Source organism: Chiloscyllium punctatum, chromosome 18 (assembly GCF_047496795.1).
Source record: "Chiloscyllium punctatum isolate Juve2018m chromosome 18, sChiPun1.3, whole genome shotgun sequence".
In the NCBI taxonomy this organism is placed as follows: domain Eukaryota; kingdom Metazoa; phylum Chordata; class Chondrichthyes; order Orectolobiformes; family Hemiscylliidae; genus Chiloscyllium; species Chiloscyllium punctatum.
This window is the reverse complement of record NC_092756.1, coordinates 96,671,612-96,697,720: the sequence shown is the minus strand read 5'-3', so window position 1 is coordinate 96,697,720 and position 26,109 is coordinate 96,671,612. Positions and strand designations below refer to the sequence as shown.

The window sequence follows — 26,109 nt, the reverse complement described above, 5'->3', positions numbered from 1 at the left end:
GTAAGAGATGTCTTTAGTTTATTCGGATAGAGTCAAGTTCCAATGTTTGTGTGTTTGCATCTATACAGAACAAAACTGCACTTCTGACAATTTTTTATGAATAAAGTATATTTTTGAAATATAAAAATAAATCAGTTTGTGCCTCTGGATTTCCCCAATCCAGTCTCACATTACTATCACACTATAACCTTCCTAAGTTGCTGAAGGCACCACTACTAATGGGGAAATGATATGCCTGAGATGTAGAAGAGGCCAGAGTTAGTGAAGTGCAAAGATCTCAAGAGTTGGAGGGACAGAAGGAACTTACAGAGATATCTGGGGTATAGGGGCTGGAAGAGGTTGCAGAAATATAGAGAGTTATAGGGGATGAGGAGGTTACAGAGTTATGGAGGGTTACAGGGGGTGGAGGAGCTTAGAGAGATTAAGAGGGTTTCGGCACTGAAGAAGGTACAGAATATAGAGGGTTATAAGGGATGGAGGAGGTTACAGTGTTAAAGAGTCTTTTAGGCGATAGAGGAATGCAGGATGGAGGAATGAAGGGGTGTAGGGGGCTGGAAGAAGTTACAAAGATAGGGAGGGGCATAGTGACTGCAGGAGGTTACAGAGGTAGGGAGGGGGCATAGTGGCTGGAGGAGGTATGAAGTTAAATACAGTGGATATTGAAAGAGAGTTGAATGTTCAGGTGCATTGATCTTTCAAACACCAGGACCAGATGCAGAATGCTAATGGAATGTTGGCCTTTATTTCGCAGGGACTTGAATACAAGGATGCAGAGGTGATGCTGCCGTTCTACAGAACGCTGGTTCAACCCCACCTGGAGCACTGAGAGCAGACCTGGCCAGCTCAAGGAGGATAGATTGGAGGGTGTATCCAAAGAAAGTTTACAAGAATGACCCATGGACTTCAGGGGGTAGGTTGTGTGGAGAGATTTTGCAAATTAGGCTTGATTCTTCTGGAAATTTAGAAAGTTAAGGGGTGACTTGATCAAACCCTAACATTAACATTAACAGGAAAAGACGGGATAGATGAAGATAAACAATTTCCATGAGTTGGAGATTCTGGGGTATAGTCTGAGAATTAGGGCCAGACTGCTCAGGAGAGATGTTAGAAAGCATTCTGACACACAAAAAATGGGAGAGGTTTGGAACTCTCTCCCACAAACAACAGTGGATGGTTTGGATCAGTTGTTAATTTTACAGCAGAGATTGATTTCTTTTTTTAATCAGCAAACATGTTCAGGCAGGTAATGGGAGAGGGGTCACAGATCAGCCAGGATCTCATTGAATGGAATAGGCTCGAGGGGCTGAATGGCCTACTCCTGTTCCTATACTCCAAGGAACAATTTTAACTCCACGATGATTGGAGAAGCGTCACTGGACTGGAAACGTTCACTTTGGTTTCTCTCGGTAGGTGCTGAGTTTCTCCAGCAATTTCAGATTTTGTTTCAGATCTTCAATATCCACAGTATTTATTAATTCCACAATGGGATTTGGACTTCAGTCTCCAACCAGAAGCATAAGTACTTTGGTACTGTCGCCCCTGGGTATGTGATTTGTTTATTGTCTGTTGACATTAAACAATTCCAGATCCCTTTAAGAGCAGAACCCGGAAGCCGGCCGGCTGCTTTTCCCCTCACTCTCTGTCAGTTTCATTGTAAGAACTTGCTGAGAGTTTCAGAAGTTTGAAACTTCTCTTTCCTGACCTCTCCAGCAACTCAGGGAAACTTTGTCAACTATTTCCGAAGACAAGAAAACAGTTCTCAGACGTTTGGAGCAGTGTGTTCCCTGGTGAGTGTCCTGCTCCCTGGGTGTGTTCCCTGGAGGTTATTCCTTTTTGTGTTTGTAAAAGGGGGAAAAAAAATAACCCGCAATCTGAGTGAGCTCAGCTTCTCTCCCTCAGGAACCAGGGCAATCTCGGCCTCCGCGCTTTCCTGTCGGGTCCTTTTTTACTCTTATCTCTTCCTGTCCCCCTTTTGTCTCTCCCATTTTTCTGTCTTTTTTTTGTTTTTCTCTCCCCAATTTTCTCTCGCTGCCAATGCCAATTCTTTCTCTCTCTCTCTCCCTGTTCCCGACCCCCCCCTCCCCTCCCTGTTCCCGACCCCCCCCCTCCCTCCCTGTTCCCGACCCCCCCCCCCTCCCTGTTCCCGACCCCCCCCCCCTCCCTGTTCCCGACCCCCCCCCCCCTCTCCCCGTTCCCCCCCAGCTCTCTCCCCGTTCCCCCCCAGCTCTCTCCCCGTTCTCCCCTCGCCTCTCTCCCCGTTCCCCCCCCCCTCTCTCCCCGTTCTCCCCCCCTCTCTCTCTCCCCGTTCTCTCCCCCCCCCTCTCTCTCTCCCCGTTCTCCCCTCTCTCTCTCCCGTTCTCCCCCCCTCTCTCTCTCTCCCCGTTCTCCCCCCTCTCTCTCTCCCCCGTTCTCCCCCCCTCTCTCTCTCCCCGTTCTCCCCCCCTCTCTCTCTCCCCGTTCCCCCCCCCCTCTCTCTCTCCCCGTTCCCCCCCTCTCTCTCTCCCCGTTCTCCCCCTCTCTCTCTCTCTCCCCGTTTCCCCCCCTCTCCCCGTTCCCCCCCTCTCTCTCCCCGTTCCCCCCCTCTCTCTCCCCGTTCCCCCCCCTCTCTCTCCCCGTTCCCCCCCCCTCTCTCTCCCCGTTCCCCCCCCTCTCTCTCCCCGTTCCCCCCCCCTCTCTCTCCCCCGTTCCCCCCTCTCTCTCCCCGTTCCCCCCCCCCCCCCTCTCCCCCGTTCCCCCCCCCCTCTCTCCCCGTTCCCCCCCCCCCCTCTCTCCCCGTTCCCCCCCCCCTCTCTCTCTCCCCGTTCCCCCCCCCCTCTCTCTCTCCCCGTTCCCCCCCCCTCTCTCTCTCCCCGTTCCCCCCCCCTCTCTCTCTCCCCGTTCTCCCCCCCCCTCTCTCTCCCCGTTCTCCCCCCCCCTCTCTCTCCCCGTTCTCCCCCCCCCTCTCTCTCCCCGTTCTCCCCCCCCCTCTCTCTCCCCGTTCTCCCCCCCTCTCTCTCCCCGTTCTCCCCCCCTCTCTCTCCCCGTTCTCCCCCCCTCTCTCTCCCCCGTTCTCCCCCCCCCTCTCTCTCCCCGTTCTCCCCCCCCTCTCTCTCCCCGTTCTCCCCCCCCCTCTCTCCTCCCCGTTCTCCCCCCCCCTCTCTCCTCCCCGTTCTCCCCCCCCTCTCTCTCCCCGTTCTCCCCCCCTCTCTCCCCTCCCCTCTCTCCCCCGTTCTCCCCCCCCTCTCTCTCCCCGTTCTCCCCCCCCTCTCTCTCCCCGTTCTCCCCCCCCGTTCTCCCCCCCCCTCCTCTCTCCCCCCCCTCTCTCTCCCCGTTCTCCCCCCCCCTCTCTCTCCCCGTTCTCCCCCCCCCCTCTCTCTCCCCCGTTCTCCCCCCCCCTCTCTCTCCCCCGTTCTCCCCCCCCCCCTCTCTCCCCGTTCTCCCCCCCCCCATCTCTCTCCCCCGTTCTCCCCCCCCATCTCTCTCCCCGTTCTCCCCCCCCATCTCTCTCCCCGTTCTCCCCCCCCATCTCTCTCCCCGTTCTCCCCCCCCCATCTCTCTCCCCGTTCTCCCCCCCCCCATCTCTCTCCCCGTTCTCCCCCCCCATCTCTCTCCCCGTTCTCCCCCCCCCATCTCTCTCCCCGTTCTCCCCCCCATCTCTCTCTCTCTCCCTCCCTCTCTCTTCCCCCCCCCACCGTTTCTCCCCTCTCTCTCCCCCTGTTTTTCTTCTCTCTCTCTCTCTCTCCCCCCGTTCTCTCTCTCTCTCTCTCCCCGTTACCCCTCTCTCTCTCTCCCCGTTCCCCCCCCTCTCTCTCTCTCCCTGTTCCCGCCCCCCTCCCTGTTTCCCCCCTCTCTCTCCCCCGTTCCCTCCCCTCTCTCTCCCTGTTCTCTCCCCCCCCCATTCACCCCCCTCTCTCTCCCCGTTCCTCCCCATCTCTCTCCCTGTCCTTTCCCCCCCCATTTGCCCCCTCTCTCTCCCTGTGCCCCCCCCCCCGCTCCCCCCCCCCGCTCCCCCCCCCCGCTCCCCCCCCCCTCCCCCCCCCCCGCTCCCCCCCCCCCCGCTCCCCCCCCCGCTCCCCCCCCCGCTCCCCCCCCCGCTCCCCCCCCCGCTCCCCCCCCCCGCTCCCCCCCCCGCTCCCCCCCCCCCGCTCCCCCCCCCCCCGCTCCCCCCCCCCGCTCCCCCCCCGCTCCCCCCCCCCGCTCCCCCCCCCGCTCCCCCCCCCCGCTCCCCCCCCCGCTCCCCCCCCCGCTCCCCCCCCCGCTCCCCCCCCCCGCTCCCCCCCCCCGCTCCCCCCCCCGCTCCCCCCCCCCCGCTCCCCCCCCCCCGCTCCCCCCCCCGCTCCCCCCCCCCGCTCCCCCCCCCGCTCCCCCCCCCGCTCTCTCCCTGTTTTCCCCGTTTTCCCCCCCTCTCCCTGTTTTCCCTGTTTTCCCCCCCTCTCCCTGTTTTCCCCCCTCTCCCTGTTTTCCCCGTTTCCACCTCCTCTTTCTCCCTGTTGCCTCCCCTCTCTCCCTGTTGCCTCCCCCCCCTCCCTTTTCCTCCCCCGCCCCCATTCACCCCCCCCTCTCTCCCTGTTCCCCCCCCCCTCTCTCTCCCTGTTCTTCCCCACCCATTCACCCCCGCTCTCCTCCCCCTCTCCCTGTTTTCCCCCCGTTTTCCCCATCTCTCTCTCTCCCTCTCCGTTTCCCCATCTCTCTCTCTCTCTCTCTCTCTCCCCATTTCCCTGTCCTCTCTCTCTCTCTCTCTCTCTCTCTCTCTTTCCCTCTCTCTCTCTCTGTCTCTCTCCCTCTCTCCCTGTTGCCCCCCCATTCCCCTCTCCCTGTTCCTACCCCCCCTCCCTCCTTCCATCCCTATTTCTCCCTGTTCCCCTCCTCCCTCCCTATTCCCCTCCTCCCTCCCTATTCCCCCTCATCACCCCCCTCTCTCTCCCTGTTTCTCCTCCCCCATTCCCTCTCCCCCCTATTCTTCACCCCCCCCCCCCCACCATTTTGTCCCCATCCCCGCCAACTCCTATCTATCTCTCTCCCTGTTCGCCCCTTTCTGTCTCTCACCACATCTTGCCCGAAACTCAGTGTCACTCTGGATTTAAAAACATTGCCTTGAGGGCACAGCAGTGTGTTATCGACAGTGACTGGGAGTGTGGGAAATGGGGCTGATCTCGCAGGATGATTGCAATAACCACAGTTTCTTTCATTTTGTATAAATAACTTGGATGTTTAATCAGTAAAATTCCGCCATGTACCAATGACGCAAAAATCTGAGTAATTGCAAACTGTAAGGATGTAACGAGTTAATTGCAACAGAAACTGGAGAGCAGGCAGCAAAGCAGTGGTTGGAACTTAATGCAGAGAATTCTTCTCTTTGGGGACATCCCTGGCTGGGCCCAGCATTTATTGCCCTGTCCCTAGTTGCCCCTCGAGAAGGTGGGGATGAGCTGCCTTCTTGAACCGCTGCAGTCCATCTACTGTGAGTTGACCCACAATGCCCTTAGGGAGGAAATTCCAGGATTTTGACCCAGTGACACTAAAGGAATGGTGATATATTTCCCAGTCAGGATGGTGAGGGGCTTGGAGGGGAACTTGCAGGGGGGTGGTGTTCCCATGCGTTTGCTGCCCTTGTCCTTCTAGGTGAAAGTGGTCCTGGGTTTGGAAGGTGTTCTTCAAGGATCGTTGAATTTCTGCAGTGCATCTTGTAGATGGTACACGCTGCTGCTACTGAGCGTTGGTGGTGGAGGGAGTGGATGTTTCTGGATGTGGTGCCAATCAAGTGTCCTGGATGGTGACCTTCCTGAGTTTTGTGGGAGCTGCCCCCATCCAGGCAAGTGGGGAGTATTCCATCACACTCCTGACTTGTGCCATGTAGATTGTGGACAGGTTTTGGGAGTCAGGAGGTGAGGATTCCTAACCTCTGAGCTGCTTTTGTTGTCACAGTCTGTAAATGGCAGGTCTCGTTCAGTTTCTGGTCAGTGGTAACCGCGGAGATGTGGATTGCATTTCAACAGGAGGAATAGAGCGAGGTCATAGAGTCTTAAAGTATGCGAGGGATAAATCTTTGAAGGTGACAGGACATACTGAAACAATGTTTAGGAATGCTTCAGGCATCTTAGTCTTCATAGTTGGATTGGTCAGAGAGATTATACTGAACCTTTATAAAGCTCTGGTTAGGCCACAGCTACAGTATTGTGTTCTGCTCCAGTGACCACACATAAGGAGAGGTCTGAGGCTTCCTGAGAGAGTGCAGCTGAGATTAACCAAAATGATCGCAGAGCTGAGGGTGTGACGTTTTCCTTGGAGTACACAAGATTGAGAGGATTGGGTCCAATGGACAGAGAGACGCTGCTCCGATAAGCTGACCTTTACAAAGAACTCTTACACAGCTTTAAGAGTTTGGGCAAGAGGAGGCCAGTGGTGGAACGTGAAGAGAAACATTTTTGTACTCCGTGAGTGTTAGTGACGTTGAACCCTCTGCCTGAGGGTAGTGGAAATGGAAACCATTCAAAATTTCAAAAGGAACCTGAAGAGCAGCATTAAGCACTGACTTGATTTCTCTGTAGTGTGGGGGCTTGGATGTGATGTGCTGAATGACCTCCAAAGTTGCAATGACTTTATTCCAGTGACAAACCCCTTCCCCAATTCTCTCTCTCTTTTTTTTTTCTCTCGCTCTCTCTTTTTCTCTCTCTCTCTCTCTCTCTCTCTCTCTGTCTCGCTCTCTGTCAAGTTTTGGCAGCTGAGGTTATTGTGGCCTCTGAGGAGAGATTGAGTAGCCCGGGACTCTATTCATTGGAAGTTAGAAGAAAGAGGAGGGGGATCTTATAGAACCATATAAAAACATGAGGGGATTAGATTAGATAGAAGCAGGAAGATTGTTTCTATTTGTGGGTGAAACTAGAACTGGGGGCGTGGCCTCAAAATGAAGGGGAGCAGGTTCAGGACTGAGTTAAGGAGAAAATTCTTCACCCAAAGGGTTGTGAATCTGTGGAATTCATTGCCCAGTGAAGCAGTTGAGGCTGGCTCGTGGAATGTTGTTAAGGCAAAGATGGTTTTTTGAACAGTAAAGGAATTGAGGGCTATGGTGAGTGGAGCTAAAAAGACCAGTTGTGATCTTAGAGAGGCAGAGCAGGCTTGATGGACCAAATGGCCTACTCCTCCTCCCAGTTCTGATGTTACAACACTAGCCTGTTGCCCTTTTTGTTGCAGCCTTGAAACCGTGCAGTGGGTAAAGTGCTGAAAATGCTCCGTTATTTCTGGTGTGGCTGGTGTTTTTTATTTGTTCTTTCCTGGGATGTGGGTGTGACTGACAGAGCCAGCAATAGTTGTCCGTCCTGGATTGTTCTTGAACTGAGTGGTTCACTAGGGCCGTTCCAAGGGCTAGTTGAGAATCAGTCACGTTGCTGTGGGTCTGGAGTCACAGGTAGGCCAGAATGGGTAAGGAAGGCAGATTTCTACTTGGTATTAGCGATAGTTACCATGAGCAAAAAGAGAAATTGCTGGAAAAGCACAGCAGGTCTGGCAACACCTGGGGAGAGAAATCAAGAGTTAACATTTCTGGACCCACAACGTTAACTCTTGATTTCTCTCCACAGATGCTGCCAGACCAGCTGAGCTCTTCTAGCAATTTCTGTTTTTGATTTCCAACATTCACAGTTCTTTCAATTTTCATCATTATCATGGATCCCATTACTGAGATTAACTTCATATTCTAGATTTGTTCTAGAGTCACAGAGTCATACAGCACAGAAACGGACCCTTTGGTCCAACCAGTCCACACCAACCATAATCCTGAACTAAACTAGGCTCACCTGCATGCGCTTGGCCCATATCCCTCCAAACATTTCTTATTCCTGTACTTATCAAAATGTCTTAAATATTGTAACTGTAGCCACATCCACCACTCCCTCTGGAAGTTCATTGCACATATGAACTACTCTGTTTAAAAAGAAAAATTGCCCCTCGTTTTTTTTTTAATCTTTCTCCTCTCATTTTAAAAAATGCCCCCGAGATTTGAAATCGCACACCCTTGGGAGAAAACACCTGTCGCTATCCTTGCGTATGCCCCTCATTATTTTGTAAACCTCGATAAGGTCACCCCTCAACCTCCTACGCTCTGGTGAAAAACATCCCAGTCTATCCTTATAACGCAAGTCCTCCATACCCAGCAACATCCTGGTAAATCTCTTCTGAACCCTGTCCAGCTTAATAATATCCTTCCTATAATAGGGTGACCAGAACTGGACACAGTACTCTATAAGCGACGTGGAGTCACCAGTGTCCTGTGCAACCTCAACATGTGAAATATAACATTTCACTAAATGTCAAGGTAGCATTTGAACCCACAGAACATTAACCTGGGAATTTGAATTATTAATTCAGTGGGATTATTGCAAACCCATCATTTCCCCACTAAATAGTGAATTCAGTTTGCTTCCACATAGCATACTGCTACCTGCCAGTGATCACGAGGCCACACGTATGACTGAAACAAGATACAGACAGATTTATCAACATTCTTTTTAAAATGACGTATCCTCACATGCAATGTCAGCACAGCTAAGGATTTAATTGCCTAGACCTGTTGGGTTGGATGTCATTTATCAGACGAATTGCGCAAATGCCCCTCATTTAGATAAGCAAATCATTTTTGGATGAACTCAATTGGCAACTTTTTAAAGCAAGAAATTAGAAAGAAAATACTGGAAATCTGTAAATCAAAGGGCGGGGAGGAAGATGGATTTTCAGGTTTGCTTCCTGGCTGGAACTCCAAAATGTTGAACCTTATGTTTCTCTTGTTTCTTTAACTGCTCCATTTGTCCCTGCACTGTCATCCCTTTAGTTATTTAACCAATCCTGTCCTCCATCTTATCACGGTCATACCCCTCCCTTCATTACTGGCCTGAACCTGTTGTCTCACTGTTACTACATCTGCTGATAGGTCATCAGCCTGAGAGTCTCTCCCTCTTTCCCTCTTTCTCTCTATTTTGCTTGTGCACGCTCTCTCTCTCTCTCTCTCTCTCACACTCATGCTGCTTCACCTGCTGGGTCCAAGGCATTTGCTTTATTTTTATTACCTGGAATATCCTGAGTCAGCATCGTGGCTCAGTGGTTAGCACTGCTAACTGACTTGGGTTCAATTCCATTCAGGCGACTGTCTGTGTGGAGTTTGCACATTCTCCCCGTGTCTGCGTGGGTTTCCTCCGGGTGCTCCGGTTCCCTCCCACAATCCAAAAATGTGCAGGTCAGGTGAATTGACCATGCCAAATTTCCCATAGTGTTCAGGAATGTGCAGGCTAGGTGAGTTTGTCATGGGAAATGCAGGGATAGAGTGGGGCAGGATTGGATGCTGTTCAGAGGGTCAGTGTGGACTCAATGGGTTGAATGGCCTGCTTCCACGCTCTAAGGATACTACGATTAAGATAACTGCGTACAAAAAGTGAGGCTTAATAAGCACCTTTAAGACAGCAGCAGCTTCTCATTGTACTGGAGCAGACCTGACCCCTTCTAAGACAACCACCAGAATAAGTGCTGTGACAATCTTGTTCATGTTCCTGATTGCTGGTCCAAGTGACATTACCACATCTCCTGAAAACATGGATGGTGTCTTTAAACTTCCACTACCTTCTGAAGGAAGACATTCCTCCTTATCTCAGTCCAAGTTGACCTGCCCTGATTCTGAGACTGTGTCACCCCCTCCTTGTTCTGGACCTTGCTTCCCCCTGGAGGGGGTGTAGAAACCTCTCCCATGTTGTGCTATCCTGTTGTGCCCTGTCAGAATTTTGTAATTTTGAATGAAATCACCTCAGTCTCCTTCATTCCCTACTGATCAGCACATACATGGAAACAAAGGGTTTAGAGATGTTTTGTTTGCCCTGGCTGATGTGACATTCTTCAATCGCCAGGAAAGATGCCAGTTCTAGCAGTTCCATGGGAGTTTAGGGATCTGGCACCATTTTGAATCCAGTCTGATGTGGAATTGGTTTGATGTGATTTATGATTGTCACATGTGCTGAGATACAGTGAAAAGTATTGTTTTGCATTCTAACCGGACAAACATAAGGACATGGAGGTCCTGGGCCTCCTTCACCGCCGCTCCCTCACCACCAGACGCCTGGAGGAAGAACGCCTCATCTTCCGCCTCGGAACACTTCAACCCCAGGGCATCAATGTGGACTTCAACAGTTTCCTCATTTCCCCTTCCCACACCTCACCCTAGTTCTAAACTTCCAGCTCAGTAACTGTCCCCTTGACTTGTCTGGACTTGTCCTACCTGCCTATCTCCTTTTCCACCTATCCACTCCACCCTCTCCTCCTTGACCTATCACCTTCATCCCCCCCCCCACTCACCCATTGTACTCTATGCTACTTTCTCCCCACCCCCACCCTCCTCTAGCTTATCTCTCCATGCTTCAGGCTCACTGCCTTTGTTCCTGATGAAGGGCTTTTGCCCGAAACGTCTATTTCGAAGCTACTTGGATGCTGCCTGAACTGCTGTGCTCTTCCAGCACCACTAATCCAGAAACATAAGGACATCAGAGTAATACAACAGAATGCAGAATATAGTGTTGCAGCTACAGAGAGGGTGCAGAGAGAGATCAGCTTGAATATACGTGAGGTCTGTTCATACGTCTGTTAACAGTGGGGAGGAAGCAGTTCTTAAATCTGTTGGTCCTTGCTTTCAAATTTCTGTATCCTGCCTGGTGGAAGAAAGTATATCTGGGGTGGAAGGGGTCTTTGTTGGCTTTTTTCCCTGAGGCTGTGGGAGGTATAGACTGAGTCAATGGATGGAAGATTGGTTTATGTGATGGACCGGGCTGTGTTCACAACTCTGTAATTTCTCATGGTCTTGGGCAGAGCAGTTGCTGTCCCAAAGCTGTGATTCATCCGGATAGGCTGCTTTCTATTGTGCACCTATAAAAATCGGTAAGAGTCATTGTGGACATCCCGAATTTCACTAGACTCCTGAGGAAGTGGAGGGATTTGTAGCAGGGCACCTTTTAAAGAGAGTTCAGTCGAGTAATTCTCCACAGCCCTGCTCAGATGTGAATTCTAGAGAGAGAGAGATTCTCCCAATTATAACGCCCTTGCAGGCGATGGTTTTGTTTTTTCCAGTTTGTTTATTTTTGGTTTGGACAAAAATATAATGCAGCTGTTCCTGTGCAGACCTGTCAGTGTGGTTTTACGGTTCCCCTCTCCTGGGCTGTTCTGCTGCCTCATTCCTTTCCATTCCCACGTGCTCCCTGACATTTCTCTCCCCGCCTGCCGAATTCCAGCCTCCCTTGCAGACACTCGCTCTTCATGTTGCAGCCGCCCATGTTCTCTGGCTTCCTGTCTGTGGTTCTGGTCTGCTCCTTCCCGGCAAACCCACAGCGAGGCCACATCTGCACTGGACAAGTCACAGGGATTAACTCTTCACACTCTGTGCTGTTTTACCCGAGGCCAGCTGTTAGTTAACATTGTAACTGTCCTTGTCTTTAAGTTTCTGTCACCGCCAATCGAGAGCTAGGGATTGAACACTACACTCACAGGTTTTGTAACACATACAGAGACTGCTCAGCCCTTTAATACTGTCATGGCTGATCGATTTCAGTTGAGGGACAGGAGGTTTAGAGGAAATATTTTCTCACCCCCGAGGGTAATAGGCATCTGGAACTCACTGCCTCCAGGGTGGTAGAGACATAAACTCTCATAACATTGAAGAAGTGTTGAGATATACTGAGGCACACAAGGCTAACTGGCCAAAGACTGCAAAATGGGATAGGAATTAATTGTAATGGTCCTTAGATCCAAAGGCATTAAAGAATAAAGGACGAAAGTCAGAAACCGGGCACTGAGTTGGATGATCAGCCATGAATGGTGGAGCAGACTCTAAGGGCCGAATGGCCGATTCCAGTTCCTTTTTGCGTTATATAGTTGAGTTCTTGTTTTTGACTGGTGCAGGCACGATGGGCCAAAGGGCCTTTTTCAGTGCTGTAGACCTCTATGACTCTGACTCCAACCTACCCTCAACACTTTCCTTATCCAGAATCTCCCAACCCCTCACACGAAAACATTCAGGGATTCTGCTTCCACTGCCTTTGGATCAAACAAGTTGTAAAGATTCCTGGCCCCCTCTGAGGGCGAACGGAATTCTCCTTCCCTCAGGCTCTGAAATGGTGACCTACCTGAAAAAGACCCAGAACCATTGTGCAGCTCATCCTGTTGCTCTGAGATACAAGGTTGTGTATTCAAACCCTACTGCACAACGAGGGTTGCTCACTTTGGCTGGCTGAGGGAGTGCTGCATGGTCATTGAGCGGTCACCCTGTCTATCTGATCCAGTACCACCTCCTCCTCCTCCTCCTCCTCCTCCTCCTCCTCCTCCTCAGACATGCTTTGAAACCCATCTTCTAACCAAGTGCTAGAGTACACGGGGATCCATTCAAATCCAGTGCATTTCTGAAGCACCTATTATCAATGTTGATTTAGTGTTGCAAGAATGCAGATAATTGAATGGTGTTATTTGAAGAATAGCAAGATCCCAGCCAAAATTCCTCCTTGAATCAACACTGGGAAAGCATCATCTGGAATTACATGGAACTTACAACAGAGGTTCAGGCCATTTGGCTCAGTTTCTGCTGTTTGTGCTTCATGTGACCTTTGCCCCACCTCCAACTTCATCTCATTGTATTCCTCTATTGCTTTCTGCTTCCTGTTTCCTCTCTTCAGCACATCACTGCTATACATCCCCATGGTTGGATTTGAAGTTGTTCGATGATGACCATGTAACCATTCACAATTGTGAAAACCAATGCCAGTTGGAGGGGGGGAGATCTGCTGTCCTTTCCCCCCCCCCCCCATCTGGCCTACACGTGACTCCACCCCACACAGCGATGTGGTTGATTCTTAAATGCCCTCTGAAATCACCAAGCATTCCACTCCGTTTGAAGGCAGTTAGAGCTGGATGATAAATGTCGGCCCAGTCGTGTACGATTACATCCCATGAATAAGTAAACAAAGGAAAAACCTCATGACTCCAGAGAAGGAGCCTGGGGTTCTAGATTACTAGTCCAGTAGAGACCAGTTGCTCAGTTGGCTGGATAGCTGTTTTGCAATGCAGTGTGACACCACCAGCATGGGCTCAAGTTCCACTCTACTGTGGGGCATGCGTTTTAAGGTGAGAGGGGGTAAGTTCAAAGGAGATGTGAGGGGTAGTGTGGTTGCAGTTTGAAACACCCTGCCTGGATGGTGGTGGAGGCAGATACAAATAGGGGCATTAAAGTACCTTTTGGATAAGCACATGAATATGCAAGGAATGGAGGGATATGGATCAAGGGCAGGCAGAAGGGATTAGTTTAATTTGGCATCCAGTTCGGCACAACATCCTGTGCTGTACTGTTCTATGACTGAGGTTACCATGAAGAGAGCTATTTTCCGCGCAGTCTTTACATGCTGGTAGCTTGGCAGTTCTCCTCTCAACTGTTTAATTCTCCCTGATCCTATGCCTCCAAACGTCAGACTGTGTCATTGGCTTTTAAGATTGTCAATATACTCAATTCAAACTTGATTGGAGGTGGGTATTTTGGGGTATAATTGAAACCGATTGGCCGAATTAAAATTTGTTTTTGTATCCAGGCAACCAATTAATCGAGTTGTTCAACCAAATGTTTTTTTTTCCAGAGCACTTAGTGTCAGGTTGTCTTTGCTAGCTTTCAACTCTCTTAAAAGGTACAATACATCCACACCTTCATAAACACTAATGAAAGAGCAGCCCCTGTGGTCTGGTAAAACAGTGGTCACTTTATCTTGACCTATCCAATGACATTAGCACCACACCACCACCTCCCCTTTGCACTGAAAATCTCTGATCATCCCCCTTCATCTAACACAATAAACTCCTCTCCCTATTCCTTTCTCCTTCACATGTTTATCTAGCTTTCCTTCAAGTATCCCTACTCCTTCTCAAATTGCAATGAGCAGAATTCGAACCTGGTCCCCAGGAACTTAAAAAAAATCACCAGATTAATGGCTCAGCAGTAACACTATTAGGCCATTGCTTCTCAAGGACTCTCCTTCTTAATCTCTCTCCTCACCTGAGGGATGGTTAAACCACCACCAATTGTGTCTTTCTCTAATGTTATGAAAATATGGGTGTACTGTACCTTTGAGAGTTAAAAGCTAACAAAAACTACCTGTCAGCACCAAGTGTTCTGAAAAATAAAATGTAACATTTGATCGAACAACTCGATTAGCTGGTTGCCTGGACACCAAAACAAATGATATGTTATTAGATTAGATTAGATTACTTACAGTGTGGAAACAGGCCCTTCGGCCCAACAAGTCCACACCACCCCGCCAAAGCGCAACCCACCCATACCCCAACATCTACCCCTTACCTAACACTACGGGCAATTTAGCATGGCCAATTTACCTGACCTGCACATCTTTGGACTGTGGGAGGAAACCAGAGCACCCGGAAGAAACCCACGCAGACACTGGGAGAACATGCAAACTCCACACAGTCAGTCGCCTGAGGCGGGTATTGAACCAGGGTCTCTGGCGCTATGAGGCAGCAGTGCTAACCACTGTGCCACCGTGCCGAATAATATGATATATTATGATAAAGGGTGAACCTCTCTCTCAGTTAAAACCAGCAACACACAAAAGATTTATCCTATGCAGTAATCTGTGAAAATTCAATAAGCCAAGAACTAGTTGAAGTAAAAAATTAACAATTTTATTTCTTAAAGTATAACAGAATAATTAACTAACAACTATTTACAATTCCTTCCTCTACCCTATCTTTTACCTTCCCCTTTCACAATACTAGTCTGATAAAACTCCCAAACAAGATTTACAAAACAAAACATCTTATCTCAAAACCAGGCAGATTTCAGTTCCTCTCTGTATTCCTGTCTGTTTTTCTTCTTGGGGATTCTGCTTTACAGGTTACTGATCGATAAAGGTACCTTTTATGAGAGCTATTTTTCAGGCAGTCTTTACATGCTGGTAGCTTGGCGGTTCTCCTCCCAAGTGTTCAATTTCCCCTGGTCTTATACCCCCAGAGCATCAGATTATGTCATTGCTTTTTAAGATTCAGTATACTCAATTCAAACTTGATTGAAGATGGGTATTTTAGGGTATAATTTAAACTGATTGGCCAAGTTCAAATTTGTTTTTGTCTCCAGGCAACCAGCTAATTGAGTTTTCAACCAAATGTTACATTATATATTTTTTCAGAGTATTTAGTGCTATCAGGTAGTTTTGCTAGCTTTTAACTCTCTTTAAGGGGCAGTACATCCACACCTTCATAACACTAATGAAAGAGCAGCCCCTATGGTCTGGTAAAACAGTGATCACTTTATCTTGACCAATCTAATGACATTAGCACCACACCACCACCTCCCCTTTGCATTGTGAGTCTCTGCTCATCCCTCTTCATCTAACACAATAAACTCATCTTTCTATTCCTTTCTCCTTCACATGTTTATCTAGCTTTTCTTTCAGTGTATCGCTACTATTCCTATCAGCCATTCCCTGTGATCATCAGTTACACTATTTCACCAGTAAAGGTACTTCTCCAAAATCTTCTATTTACATTTCTTCGCGACTGTCTTATTTTGACCCTAAGTTCTGGGCTATCTGTATCCTGCTCCAAGTTGAATCATTATGACATCGAACCTACCAAACCCTTTGTTGTTTTAAAGAACTCTACAAGGTCAACCACAAGCTGAATGTTTCCTCAAGAAAAGAGCCAGTATTGACTACTCCATCTTCTTTGATATAACTTTTCAGTTCTGGTTTAGTTATTTATAAATCCTTTTTTCACGTGCTCCAGTGCCCTCGAATCCTTTTTCTAACCTACAGACCAAACCCATGAACCATGTTCCCAGTGTAGAACTATCTAAATTTAATACAACTTTGTCACTGTTTAACTTTTCACTAAACTTTTATAACTTAACTCCGTTCTACTGCTTGCTAAGTGAGGAATTTGTTGCACTATTTGATCATTCCCTTCAATGGTATGTGCAACAACAAGTGTAACAGCACTCTGAAGTTTTATATTGTATGTAAAGCGCATTGGGGTTTTGAGCAGGAATGAGGAAGTCTGATAACCTGTCCTCCTTTGACATGTACCTGACAGACTATGCAAGCCCTCGTTTAGTGTCAAATTTGAAAGGACTCCCTCAATACTGCACTGGGAGCATGGGTCCAAATTGTCCAGTTATAGAGTCGTAGAGCTGTACAGCACGGAAACAGATCCTTCGGTTCAATCCCTCCATGCCAACCAGATATCCTAAATTAATCAAGTCCCATTCGCCAGCACTTGATCCATATCCCTCCAAACCCTTCCTATTCATATCCCCATCCAGATGCCTTTTAAATGTTGTAATTGTACCAGCCTCCACCACTTCCTTTGGCAGCTCGTTCCATACACACACCACCCTCTGCATGAAAAGGATGCCCCTTACGTCTATTTTAAATCTTTCCCCTCTCATTTTAAACCGAAGCCCTGTAGCTTTGGATTCCTCGACCCTGGGGAAATTCAACCTGTTAAAGTTCTCGGCTTGGTTAATAGGGGCACGGAATACACGCTTTGTTAGCCAGATCTGACTTCTGTACGCCCCTGCGGAGTGCTTAGTGAAGGTTAATGTGTACCTGACAGTGCACCTATGCTTTGGGAGAGGAGTCTGGCTATTCCCTCCGCAAGGAGTAATCCCTGTGCCTCTTGCATGAGGGGCTGTCGGGTCTGGATCTGCTTGGGCCGTGGTTGGAGGTGATCAGTTCAGTGTACACCAACGCTGTGCTCCTAGTGTTCACAGACCCAGCTGTCTTGCGGAGGATGCCTGAGCACTGGGACGTCTGCTGCACTATGTCCACTGCAATGATTAACCGCAGCATGTATCCAGGGTGTCCATGGCTCCTCCCTCCCGGAGGAGCCCTGGTGCTCCATGTGGAGTACAAGTGTCCCCCAGTTTTCAAAAGTTCGCTTTACACTATTTTGCTTTCATGAAAGACCTACATTGGCACCTGTTTTTGCTAACTGAAAGAAGTCCCAAGACGATCTTCACTATTACAAGAAAAGGTGAAATTTTTCCCATGTAAATTAATGCTTCACTTTATGCCATTTTGGCTTACAAAAGATTTCATACGAACGCTCTTCTTTCTGGTTAGTACCACTCACCCCCTCTACCTGGGAGTCCATCTTTCCCCTGCCAAGGAATCCTGGCCGGCGAATTGGCACAAGTTGGAAACCAGGGGGACTACTCCCTCAAATTGCAATGAGGAGGATTTGAACCCTGGTCCCCAGGATTTTAAATGAATCACTAGATTAATGGCCCAGCGATAACACCACTAGGAAATTGCTTCCTAAGGCACCTCCTTCTCAATCTCTCTCCTCATAAAGCAGCTGGTGGCCGCCATGTTGTGGTACCAGCCGGTCACTTTGGTTCCTATCTCACCTCCCCGCCCCCCCACCCCAGCTTTGTCACCGACTGAGCTCGTCGGATGTTTCTGGGACAAGAGGCGATCCTGGGTGGCTGCTGGGATTCGGAGTCTCCAGTTGGAGGAGGGCAGTCGGATGTTGGCGTCCCTTCACACCCAGGTAGCAGCTTTCCGCCTTCAGACCCTGCAGAGATACCTTTACATTGAGCCTCCTCCAAGGTGGTGCGCCCTGGAGACGTGTCTCTCCCATACGGTGCGTCATGACTCGTGGCTCCCGTTCATGGAGTTGCCCAATCCTTGGGCCTTGCCTTTTTTACTTGGGCCTGGTCACATCTGGGACACAATTGGTTCACGCCAGAGCTCCCTGCAGGAACGATGGCTGTCATCAGGTAGCCGCTGCTCAGGTGCAAAGGGTCCTTCGTCAACACAGTCTCTGCTGGGTGAAGGAAGGGAACAGCCCAGGGACGCTGGGCTGACCAGAGTCGGGCACACGCTGGTTGGCGGAGGAGCGGGCTGGATGACGCTGGCCAAGAGGGCGTCTGCCAACGCCCAGTTCGTGACCCAAGCCATCCACGGCCTGAGCTGCTTGGCCCCGACACTCCCCACAGGATTGAGTCTGTTTAGGTGCATGGCAAGCTTCCAAACAAACCGAAACCCTGCCCGTTCCAGAACTCTGCACCAGCCCTGCACCGTGGATCCAACCCTCTCTCCAAATCTCCACCATCACTGGGGAAATCCTCCCAGTGTGTGCCCTGTATGGGCCAATGCTGCACACTGTCCGCATCCCCACCTTCAGCCACCACGCGGACATACCCTGGCTAGACGGTTTGGCCTCTGGCAATGGAGGTCCCCAGTGGAGAGTACTCTACGAAGGGGGGTTAAAAAAGAAATCAGTGGTTTTTATATAGTTTTTATGAAGTATTTTTAAGGTCAGAAGTGAGACTAGAAACACATCTATTGTGGATGTAGGTTTGCTCGCTGAGGTGGAAGGTTCATTTCCAGATGTTTCGTCACCCTACTTGGTAACATCTTCAGTGGGCCTCCAGGCGCAACACATCTATTTTAAATATGCATCCCATAAATCATATGTACATCCTCGTTGTTTAGTTTATTTGCAGATGATAATTAAATTATAAGTGTATTAGAAAAACAGTTTTTGGCAGTTAATCAAGATGTACGTTTCACAAGACGCTGCTCACAGTTTTAATTTGTTCAAAACCTGTTGTCACCTAAAACACTTCTGGCAAATTATTTTTTCTTTCACACCTCTGTATTCACTGACCCAGATTGGCTCTTGGTCAAGTTGAATCATAGAATCCCTACAGTGTGGAAGCAAGCCATTCGACCCATCAAGTCCACACCGACCCTCCAAAGAGCATCCCACCCAGATCCACCCTAGTGCCCTAACCCTGTAACGCTACACTTCCCATGGCTAATCCACCTAGTCTACACATCCCTGGATACTACGGTGACAAATTAGCATGGTCAATCAGCCTAACCTGCACAGTTTTGAACTGTGCAAGGAAACTGGAATATCCACACAGACACAGGGAGAATGTGCAAACTCCACACAGACACAGGGAGAATGTGCAAACTCCACAGACAGTCACCCGAGGTTGGAATTGAACCCAGGACCATGGTGATAAGAGGCAGCAGTGCTGACCACTTGTTGTCCCGTTTCCCCCCCACCTCAGTTGGGGCAAATTGCTCAGAGACACAGTAGAGTTTTATTTCCTCCATCTTTATTCCGGGCCCTGGGGGGAGAGAGAACAATTGCCCATGTGCACAGAGACATGAGTTCACTGTCTTCTCTAGAACAGCAGTTTCTCAATGAACTATATAGACATTTTACAGGGAGGAGCATCCAGATAAGGCAACATACATATTGACTGGGTGACCATTCTAATCAACGATTGTCAATCGTAAAAATTAAGCCATCTGCTGTTACACCATGAATATTTGGCTTCACATAATGAATCATTTTCACCTTGTTAAACTGACCTCAGTGAATGCTACCTCATATTGTTAAATGGCTCTACATAATGACTGCTTTTCCACCTTGTTAAACCATTACCCTTGCCTCCAGCACCCCATTGTTAACTGGTCTGAGTCATGCTCAGCTGAACCTCTTGTTTTACAATACTCAGAACTTAACTTTTTCCCTACCTGCTTATATCCTATACACATCCTCACACTGAGCCACTGTGCTGTAACAAGTAACAGCTTGACTTTAAAAGTCTCACCCTTGTTTTCAAATCTCTTTGTGTCCACTGCCTAAACCTTGAAATCTCCTCCAACCCTGTGACTCCTTGAAATATTCTTCACTGTGGGGCCCTGATTATATTACTCCACCACTGGTGGATGGGGCTCCAGTCTCTGGAACTTTCTCCCTGACCCTTGACCTCACATTTCTCCTTTTCAAGACACTGCTTGACACCAACCTCTGACCAAACCCACAGTCTGCCCACCTGACATCCCCCGGTGTGACTCCATATCGATGTACTTTGCTCCTAGGTAATTTTGTGAAGCACTGTGGGATGATCATGCCAAATTGTATTAAATACAGTCTGTTCTTCTATAAAGTGATTGTTGCGTTCTTGTGAAACCCTTCGTTATAGAAAAATCACACTTTAGAAACAGCCAACACACGTTTTAAAAGTTTGCGCTTTAGAAACAGTGTCCCCATTTTGTAAAATCATGTTACAGTGAATTCTCATTGATGAAACCTGCATTATTACAGAACGATCTGTATATTGAGTCATACAGCACAGAAACAAACCCTTCAGTCCAACCAGTCCAGGCCAACCATAATCCCAAACTAAACTAGTCCCACCTGCCTGCTCCTGGTCTATATCCCTCTAAACCTTTCCTATTAATGCAATTATCCAAATGTCTTTTAAATGTTGTAACTTGTGCCTGCATCCTCCACTTCCACAGAAAATTCATTCCACACGTGAACCACTATGTAAAAAAATTTGCCCCTCTTGTCTTTTATGAATCTCTCTCCTCTCACCTTAAAAATATGCCCCCTACTCTTGAAATCCCCTATCCTAGGGAAAGGACATCCACCATTAACCTTATCTATATCCCTCATGATTTCATAACCCTTTATAAGGTCAACCCTCAAAGTCCTATGCTCCAGTGAAAACGTCCCAGCCTATCCAACCTTTCTTTATAGCCCAAACTTTCCATGCCCTACCACATCCTGGTAAATACTTTCTGAACCCCCTCGAGCTTACTAATATCCTTCCTATATCAGAGCGACCAAAACTGGACACAGTACTCCAGAAGAGGCCTCCCCCATGTCCTGTATAACCTCAATGTAAAGTCCGAACTCCTATACTCAAAGGGTCTGAGCAATGACGGCAAGTGAGACGGAGACAGCTCAGGTGTGCAGTCAATGAAGTTGTTGTGATTGTGCCCAATTCTTTGACAATCAACAGGCTGTTCCTTCCCGTAATGTATTCCAGTCGCAAAATACTTCATTGGGCCTTTTCCGAATTGTGATTCCTTGCTGTTGCACTTGGAACTTTGATCTCGAAAGGTAGCTCGGTGGTTAATACTGCTGCCTCACAGCACCAGGGACCCCGGGTCAATTCCAGCCTCGGGCGACTGCCTGTGTGGAGTTTGTACGTTCTCCCTGTGTCTGCATGGATTTCCTCCCACAGTCCAAAGATGCGCTGATAGGGTGAAGTGGCCATGATAAATTGCCCATGGTGTCCAGGGTTGTATAGGTTAGGTGCATTAGTCAGGGGTAAATATGGGAGAAGACTGTAGGGGAATGGGTCTGGGTGGGCTCCTCTTTGGAAGGTTGGTGTGGCCTTGTTGGGCCAAAGGGCCTGTTTCCACACTCTTAGGATTCTATGAACAGTACATGATGGTTTCTGTTTCTGTTGTCTCCTTTAGCTCTGTGATGGGAACAGACTCTCAGGATCGCAGGATGGTGGTGAATAAGCAGTACAGTGAGGAGAGGCACAGCCTCATCGTCCTAAAGAATGAAACCAAACTGGTGATGGAAGCCTTCCTCCAGAGAACGGTGATGTTAGAGGAGGGCGCGAATGTAGGTCATGTCGGTCGATATTACCATGACAGCAGGAAGTTCATTTCAACGTAAGTCTCGTGATCCCTTGTCAGAGATGATTGTCCTTTTTGAGGTCGCTGAGGGGACAACATTTCTTGGTCTACAGGGAATGGGGGGGGGGGGGGGGGAGGATGTGTAATATTCAGATTGTACAATTTTAGGGGAAGTGATAGCCTACCACTGGATTCTTAAGCCACAGTCCTAGTGATGTTCTGGGGACCCAGATTCAAATCCCACCACAACAGATGGTGGAAGTTAAATTCAAGAAAAATCTGGAATTAAGAGTCTAATGATGAATCCATTGTTGATTGTCGGAAAAACCCACCTGGTTCACTGAAGTCCTTTTGGGAAGGAAACTGCCATCTGGACTACATGTGACTTCTGACCTAAAATGTCAGATGTGGTTGACTCTTAACTGTCCTGTGGGCAAATAGGGATGGGCAATAAATGCTGACTTCAGCAGCAATGCCCTCATCCTCTCAATGATTGAAAAAAAACAACTCCAGCTTGGAAATTCCATACAAGTCTCTGAAGGTTTTCCCACAAGAGCAGCGAGGACGTTGAGGGATGGAGTAAAGATTGTCTGGATTGAGGCCTTTTGGGTGTGGGTCAATTACAATACTAATGCATCAACTGCCAAACGCAAGCATAACAGATCTCCAAGCTTGGGATTAAAGAAGGCAGGAGTCTTGGCATTTCTTCAATCCCTCCTTTCCTGACCACTTCCCAGAAATTTCCTCCAAAGCCTCCGCACTCTTCCACTCCACACTGATACTGCATTATGCCAACCTGCTACTGATGAGGTGATGATTTTGTGATATTATCACTGGACAAGAGTCCCGGGTAATGTTTTGGGGTCCCAGGTTCGAATTCCGCCACAGCAGAATTCAATGAAAATCTGGAATTAAGAGTCTAATGATGAATCCATTGTCGATTGTCAGGGAATAACCCCATCTGGTTCACCAAAGTTCTTTAGAAAATGGAAACTGCCGTCCATACCTGGTCTGGCCTACATGTGACTCCAGACCCACAGCTATCTGGGTGACTCTTAACTGCCCTCTGGGCAATTAGGGATGGCCAATCAATTCTGGCCTAGCCAGTGATGCATCCATCCTGTGAATGAACTAAAAAAAAAATCACTTGTTCCTACCCAGATCCACCAATGATCACAGTCTGTGACAGCCCCCTTTCTGGTAATGGGGAAGGCTATGACTTAGTGGTATTATCTCTAGACTAGTTCCCTAAGACCCTGGGGACTCCAGTTTGAATCCTGCCATGGAAGGTGATGGAATTTGAATTCAATAAAATCTGGAGTTAAATGTTCAATGATGACCATCTGGTTCAACTATAAATGTAAGGAAAAATAATTTTTGGCTGTTAACCAAGATGTTAGGTTTCACAAAACAGTGCACCTGATTTTCAACCTGATGCCCAAAAAGGCATCTAGATGGGTATATGAATAGGAAGTGTTAAGAGGGATATGGATCAAATTCTGGCAAATGAGACTAGATTAATTTTAGGATATCAGGTCGGTGTGGATGAGTTGGACCAAAGGGTCTCTTTCTATGCTATATGGCTCTAAAACCTGATGTTGCCCAAAACTCAGCATGACCTGGCAGCAAATCCTGTTTTCCCCTGTAATTCCTGACCCTCATTGGCTCCTGCTCTGGTTCACTAACGCCCTTCAGGGAAGGTCATCTCTGGCCTACATGTGACTCCAGACCCACAGCAATGTGGTTGACTCCTAACTGCCCTCTGGGCAATTAGGGATGAGCCACAAATGTCCACATCTCATAAATGAATCCTATATATATTTGTTAGTGTGCATATTTAAAATTTCCTTTTTTTTTTAAAAAAGAAGTCCAAAGAGTTCAGACTCTAACTCGGCCGTGAAATCTCACATCCGGCGAAAGTCGAATCGTAAAGGGAGTTTGGAGCAGGAAACGGAGGAGGAGAGGAAGAGGAGCCTGAGGCGAACGGAAGGAGCTGAGGACAATGACGGTTGGGATACCGAGGATGAGGAAATCGCCAAGGCCGAAGAGAAAAAACACGGCTTCAGGACAACGATTAAGAAGCTGATCAGGCGGCAGAGGAAGAAAACCAGCAGTGACAAATCTGTCAAAAAGTCCAAGGATTCTTTGGATCTACTTGAAGATGATGGATCTGGGAAGCATGGCGGTAGAGGTGATTCAAAGAGCAATTCGATGAAAAGGCAAAAGAATGTGAACCATTTGATCTCTGGCACACACAGTCCAGTGGAGGTAGACACCTGCAATGTGAGGGAAGAGGCTGCAGAGGAGACCAGTAAACATAGCTCCAAGAAGAGTGGCACCAAGAAACTTTTCAATCTGTTTCGGAAACATTCGCAGGGGAAAGTTGGAGAAGCTCCCGTCGTGCTGGAGAACAATCAGGAGCCCAGGCCTTCCTCACCACGGCCCAGTACACTGCACCTGATGACTGACCACATGGACAGCATGGACAAAGGTGAGCATTTCCTCCCGCAATGTTTATTGGCTCCTTTTTTGAAGAGACTCCTTTTCAAGGGGATAGAATTGGAAGGCAGGGCAGCTCCATCAAGAACGTCTAAGCTCTGAGATTTTTGAGTGTTCGTATCAGATGACTTGGAAATCACAGGACAGAAATTAACAACACTGAATTTAAAGATTTGATGGAGAGTAAAGTGATGGTGTTGAGGAATAGATTAAACTTGATATTGCTGTGTGTTTTAAACTCTCTTTTGAAACTGTGTTCCATATTGAGACTTCTCTTGTTGAGGAAACTCTGTAGCCTCATGATAACGTCAATACTATTCTGAGCATGCCCATCAGTTTGATCTCTGGTATGGAGATAGACATTGTGTGTGGACCTTGGAGGTCTGTGCACAGAAAAAATAAGTTGGAGAGAGATTTTTGGAATCAGAAGATTGGGAACAGGTCCTTCGGCCCAACAAGTCCAGACCAACTTTTCGAAGAGTTACCCACCCAGACCCGTTCCCCTACCCAATTTTCCTACATTTACCTTGACCAATGCACCTAACCTACAGCGGCACAGTGGTTAGCACTGCTGCCTCACAGCGCCAGAGACCTGGGTTCAATTCCCGCCTCAGGCGACTGACTGTGTAGAGTTTGCACATTCTCCCCGTGTCTGCGTGGGTTTCCTCCGGGTGCTCCGGTTTCCTCCCACAGTCCAAAGATGTGCAGGTCAGGTGAATTGGCCATGCTAAATTGCCCATAGTGTTAGGTGAAGGGGTAAATGTAGGGGAATGGGTGGGTTGCGCTTCGGCGGGTCGGTGTGGACTTGTTGGGCCGAAGGGCCTGTTTCCACACTGTAAGTAATCTAATCTACATATCCCTGAAACAGTATGGGCAGTTTAGCATGGCCAATTCACCCATCCTGCACATCTTTGGATTTAAACACCATGTTATTTTAAATTCTGGGATCTGACTTATCCAATTGTTGGAAGGTCTGGGATCATAACAATACTCACCATTAAATCTAATCAGGAGTTCAGGGCAAACTCCTTTAATCTTCTTTAAGTTTTAGTCACACAGGGCATTGGTGAGACTTCATCATTAGTATTGTACTCCGAGGAGGATGTTCATGCATTGGAAGCGGTTCAGAGAAGGTTTACCAGATTAATCCCTGGACTGAGTGGACTGCCTGATGAGGAAAGGCTGGGATTTGTATCCTCTGGAGTTTAGAAGAATCAGAGGTGATTTAATTGAAACATATAAGATTCCGAGGAGATTTGAACAGGTGGATGTGGAAAGAATGTTTCCTCTTGTGGTAGAACTAGGGAGTCATTGTGTATAGATAAGAGGTCACCCATTTAAGACAGATGAGGAAACAGTTTTTTTTTGAGGATTGAGAGTTTTTGGAATTCCCGTCCTCAAAAGGCATCAATGCCAAATCTTTTCTTTAAATTAAGGCAGAGAGAGATTTTTGATGAATCTTCGAATCTCTGCAGTGTGGAAGCGGGCCATTCAGCTCATTGAGTCCACTCTGATCCTTCGAGGGGCATCCCACCCAGATCTATCCTATCCCTGTAACCCTGCATTTCCTCTGGCTAATTCACCGAGCCAGCATATCCCTGGACAACTTCCCATGGCCAATCCACCCAACCTGCACATCTTTGGACTGTGGGAGGAAACCGGAGCACCTGGAGGAAACCCACACAGAGAAAAGGCAAACTCCACGCAGACGGTCCAAGTGTGGAATTGAACCCGGGGCAGCACTGAGGCGGCAGTGCTAACCACTGAGCCACTGTGCCACCCCATGGGGATGACCAAGCAGATAAAGGATTATAGAGAGGGGATGCAGAGTTGAGGTTAAAATCTGATCAACCATGATCTTATTGAAAGCTAGAGTAGGCTTGAAGGTCTGAGTGGCCTCCTCTTGCTCCTTGCTGATACCCAGAGAGTGCTGAGTATGTGGAAGTTGCTATTGCACGGAGGAATTGAGCCAGATAGCCGAGACCAGCCTGAGAGACAGGGAGGGAGAGAGAATGTGTTGATTGAGTTGGCTGAGGATGGAAGAGCAGAGGCTTATGTGCAGGGAAGGCAGTGATGTAGTGGTAATATTATTGGACCAGTAACTGCTAATCCTGGGGTCGTGGGTTCAAATCCAACCATGGCAGCAGCA

At 48.4% G+C, this 26,109-nt stretch overlaps 1 protein-coding gene across 1 annotated transcript in view; it reads left to right on the top strand.

Moving 5' to 3' along the window:
• The first annotated feature begins 1,601 nt into the window (after window positions 1-1,601).
• Window positions 1,602-26,109, top strand: part of bcl2l12 (BCL2 like 12) — a 37,156-nt gene continuing 12,648 nt past the window's right edge. The window contains exons 1-3 of the mRNA XM_072588865.1: window positions 1,602-1,787; window positions 21,294-21,497; window positions 23,327-23,952. Coding sequence (XP_072444966.1) covers window positions 21,301-21,497; window positions 23,327-23,952 — 823 coding nt within the window. The 5' untranslated portion in view covers window positions 1,602-1,787; window positions 21,294-21,300. The remainder of the gene's footprint in view (window positions 1,788-21,293; window positions 21,498-23,326; window positions 23,953-26,109) is intronic.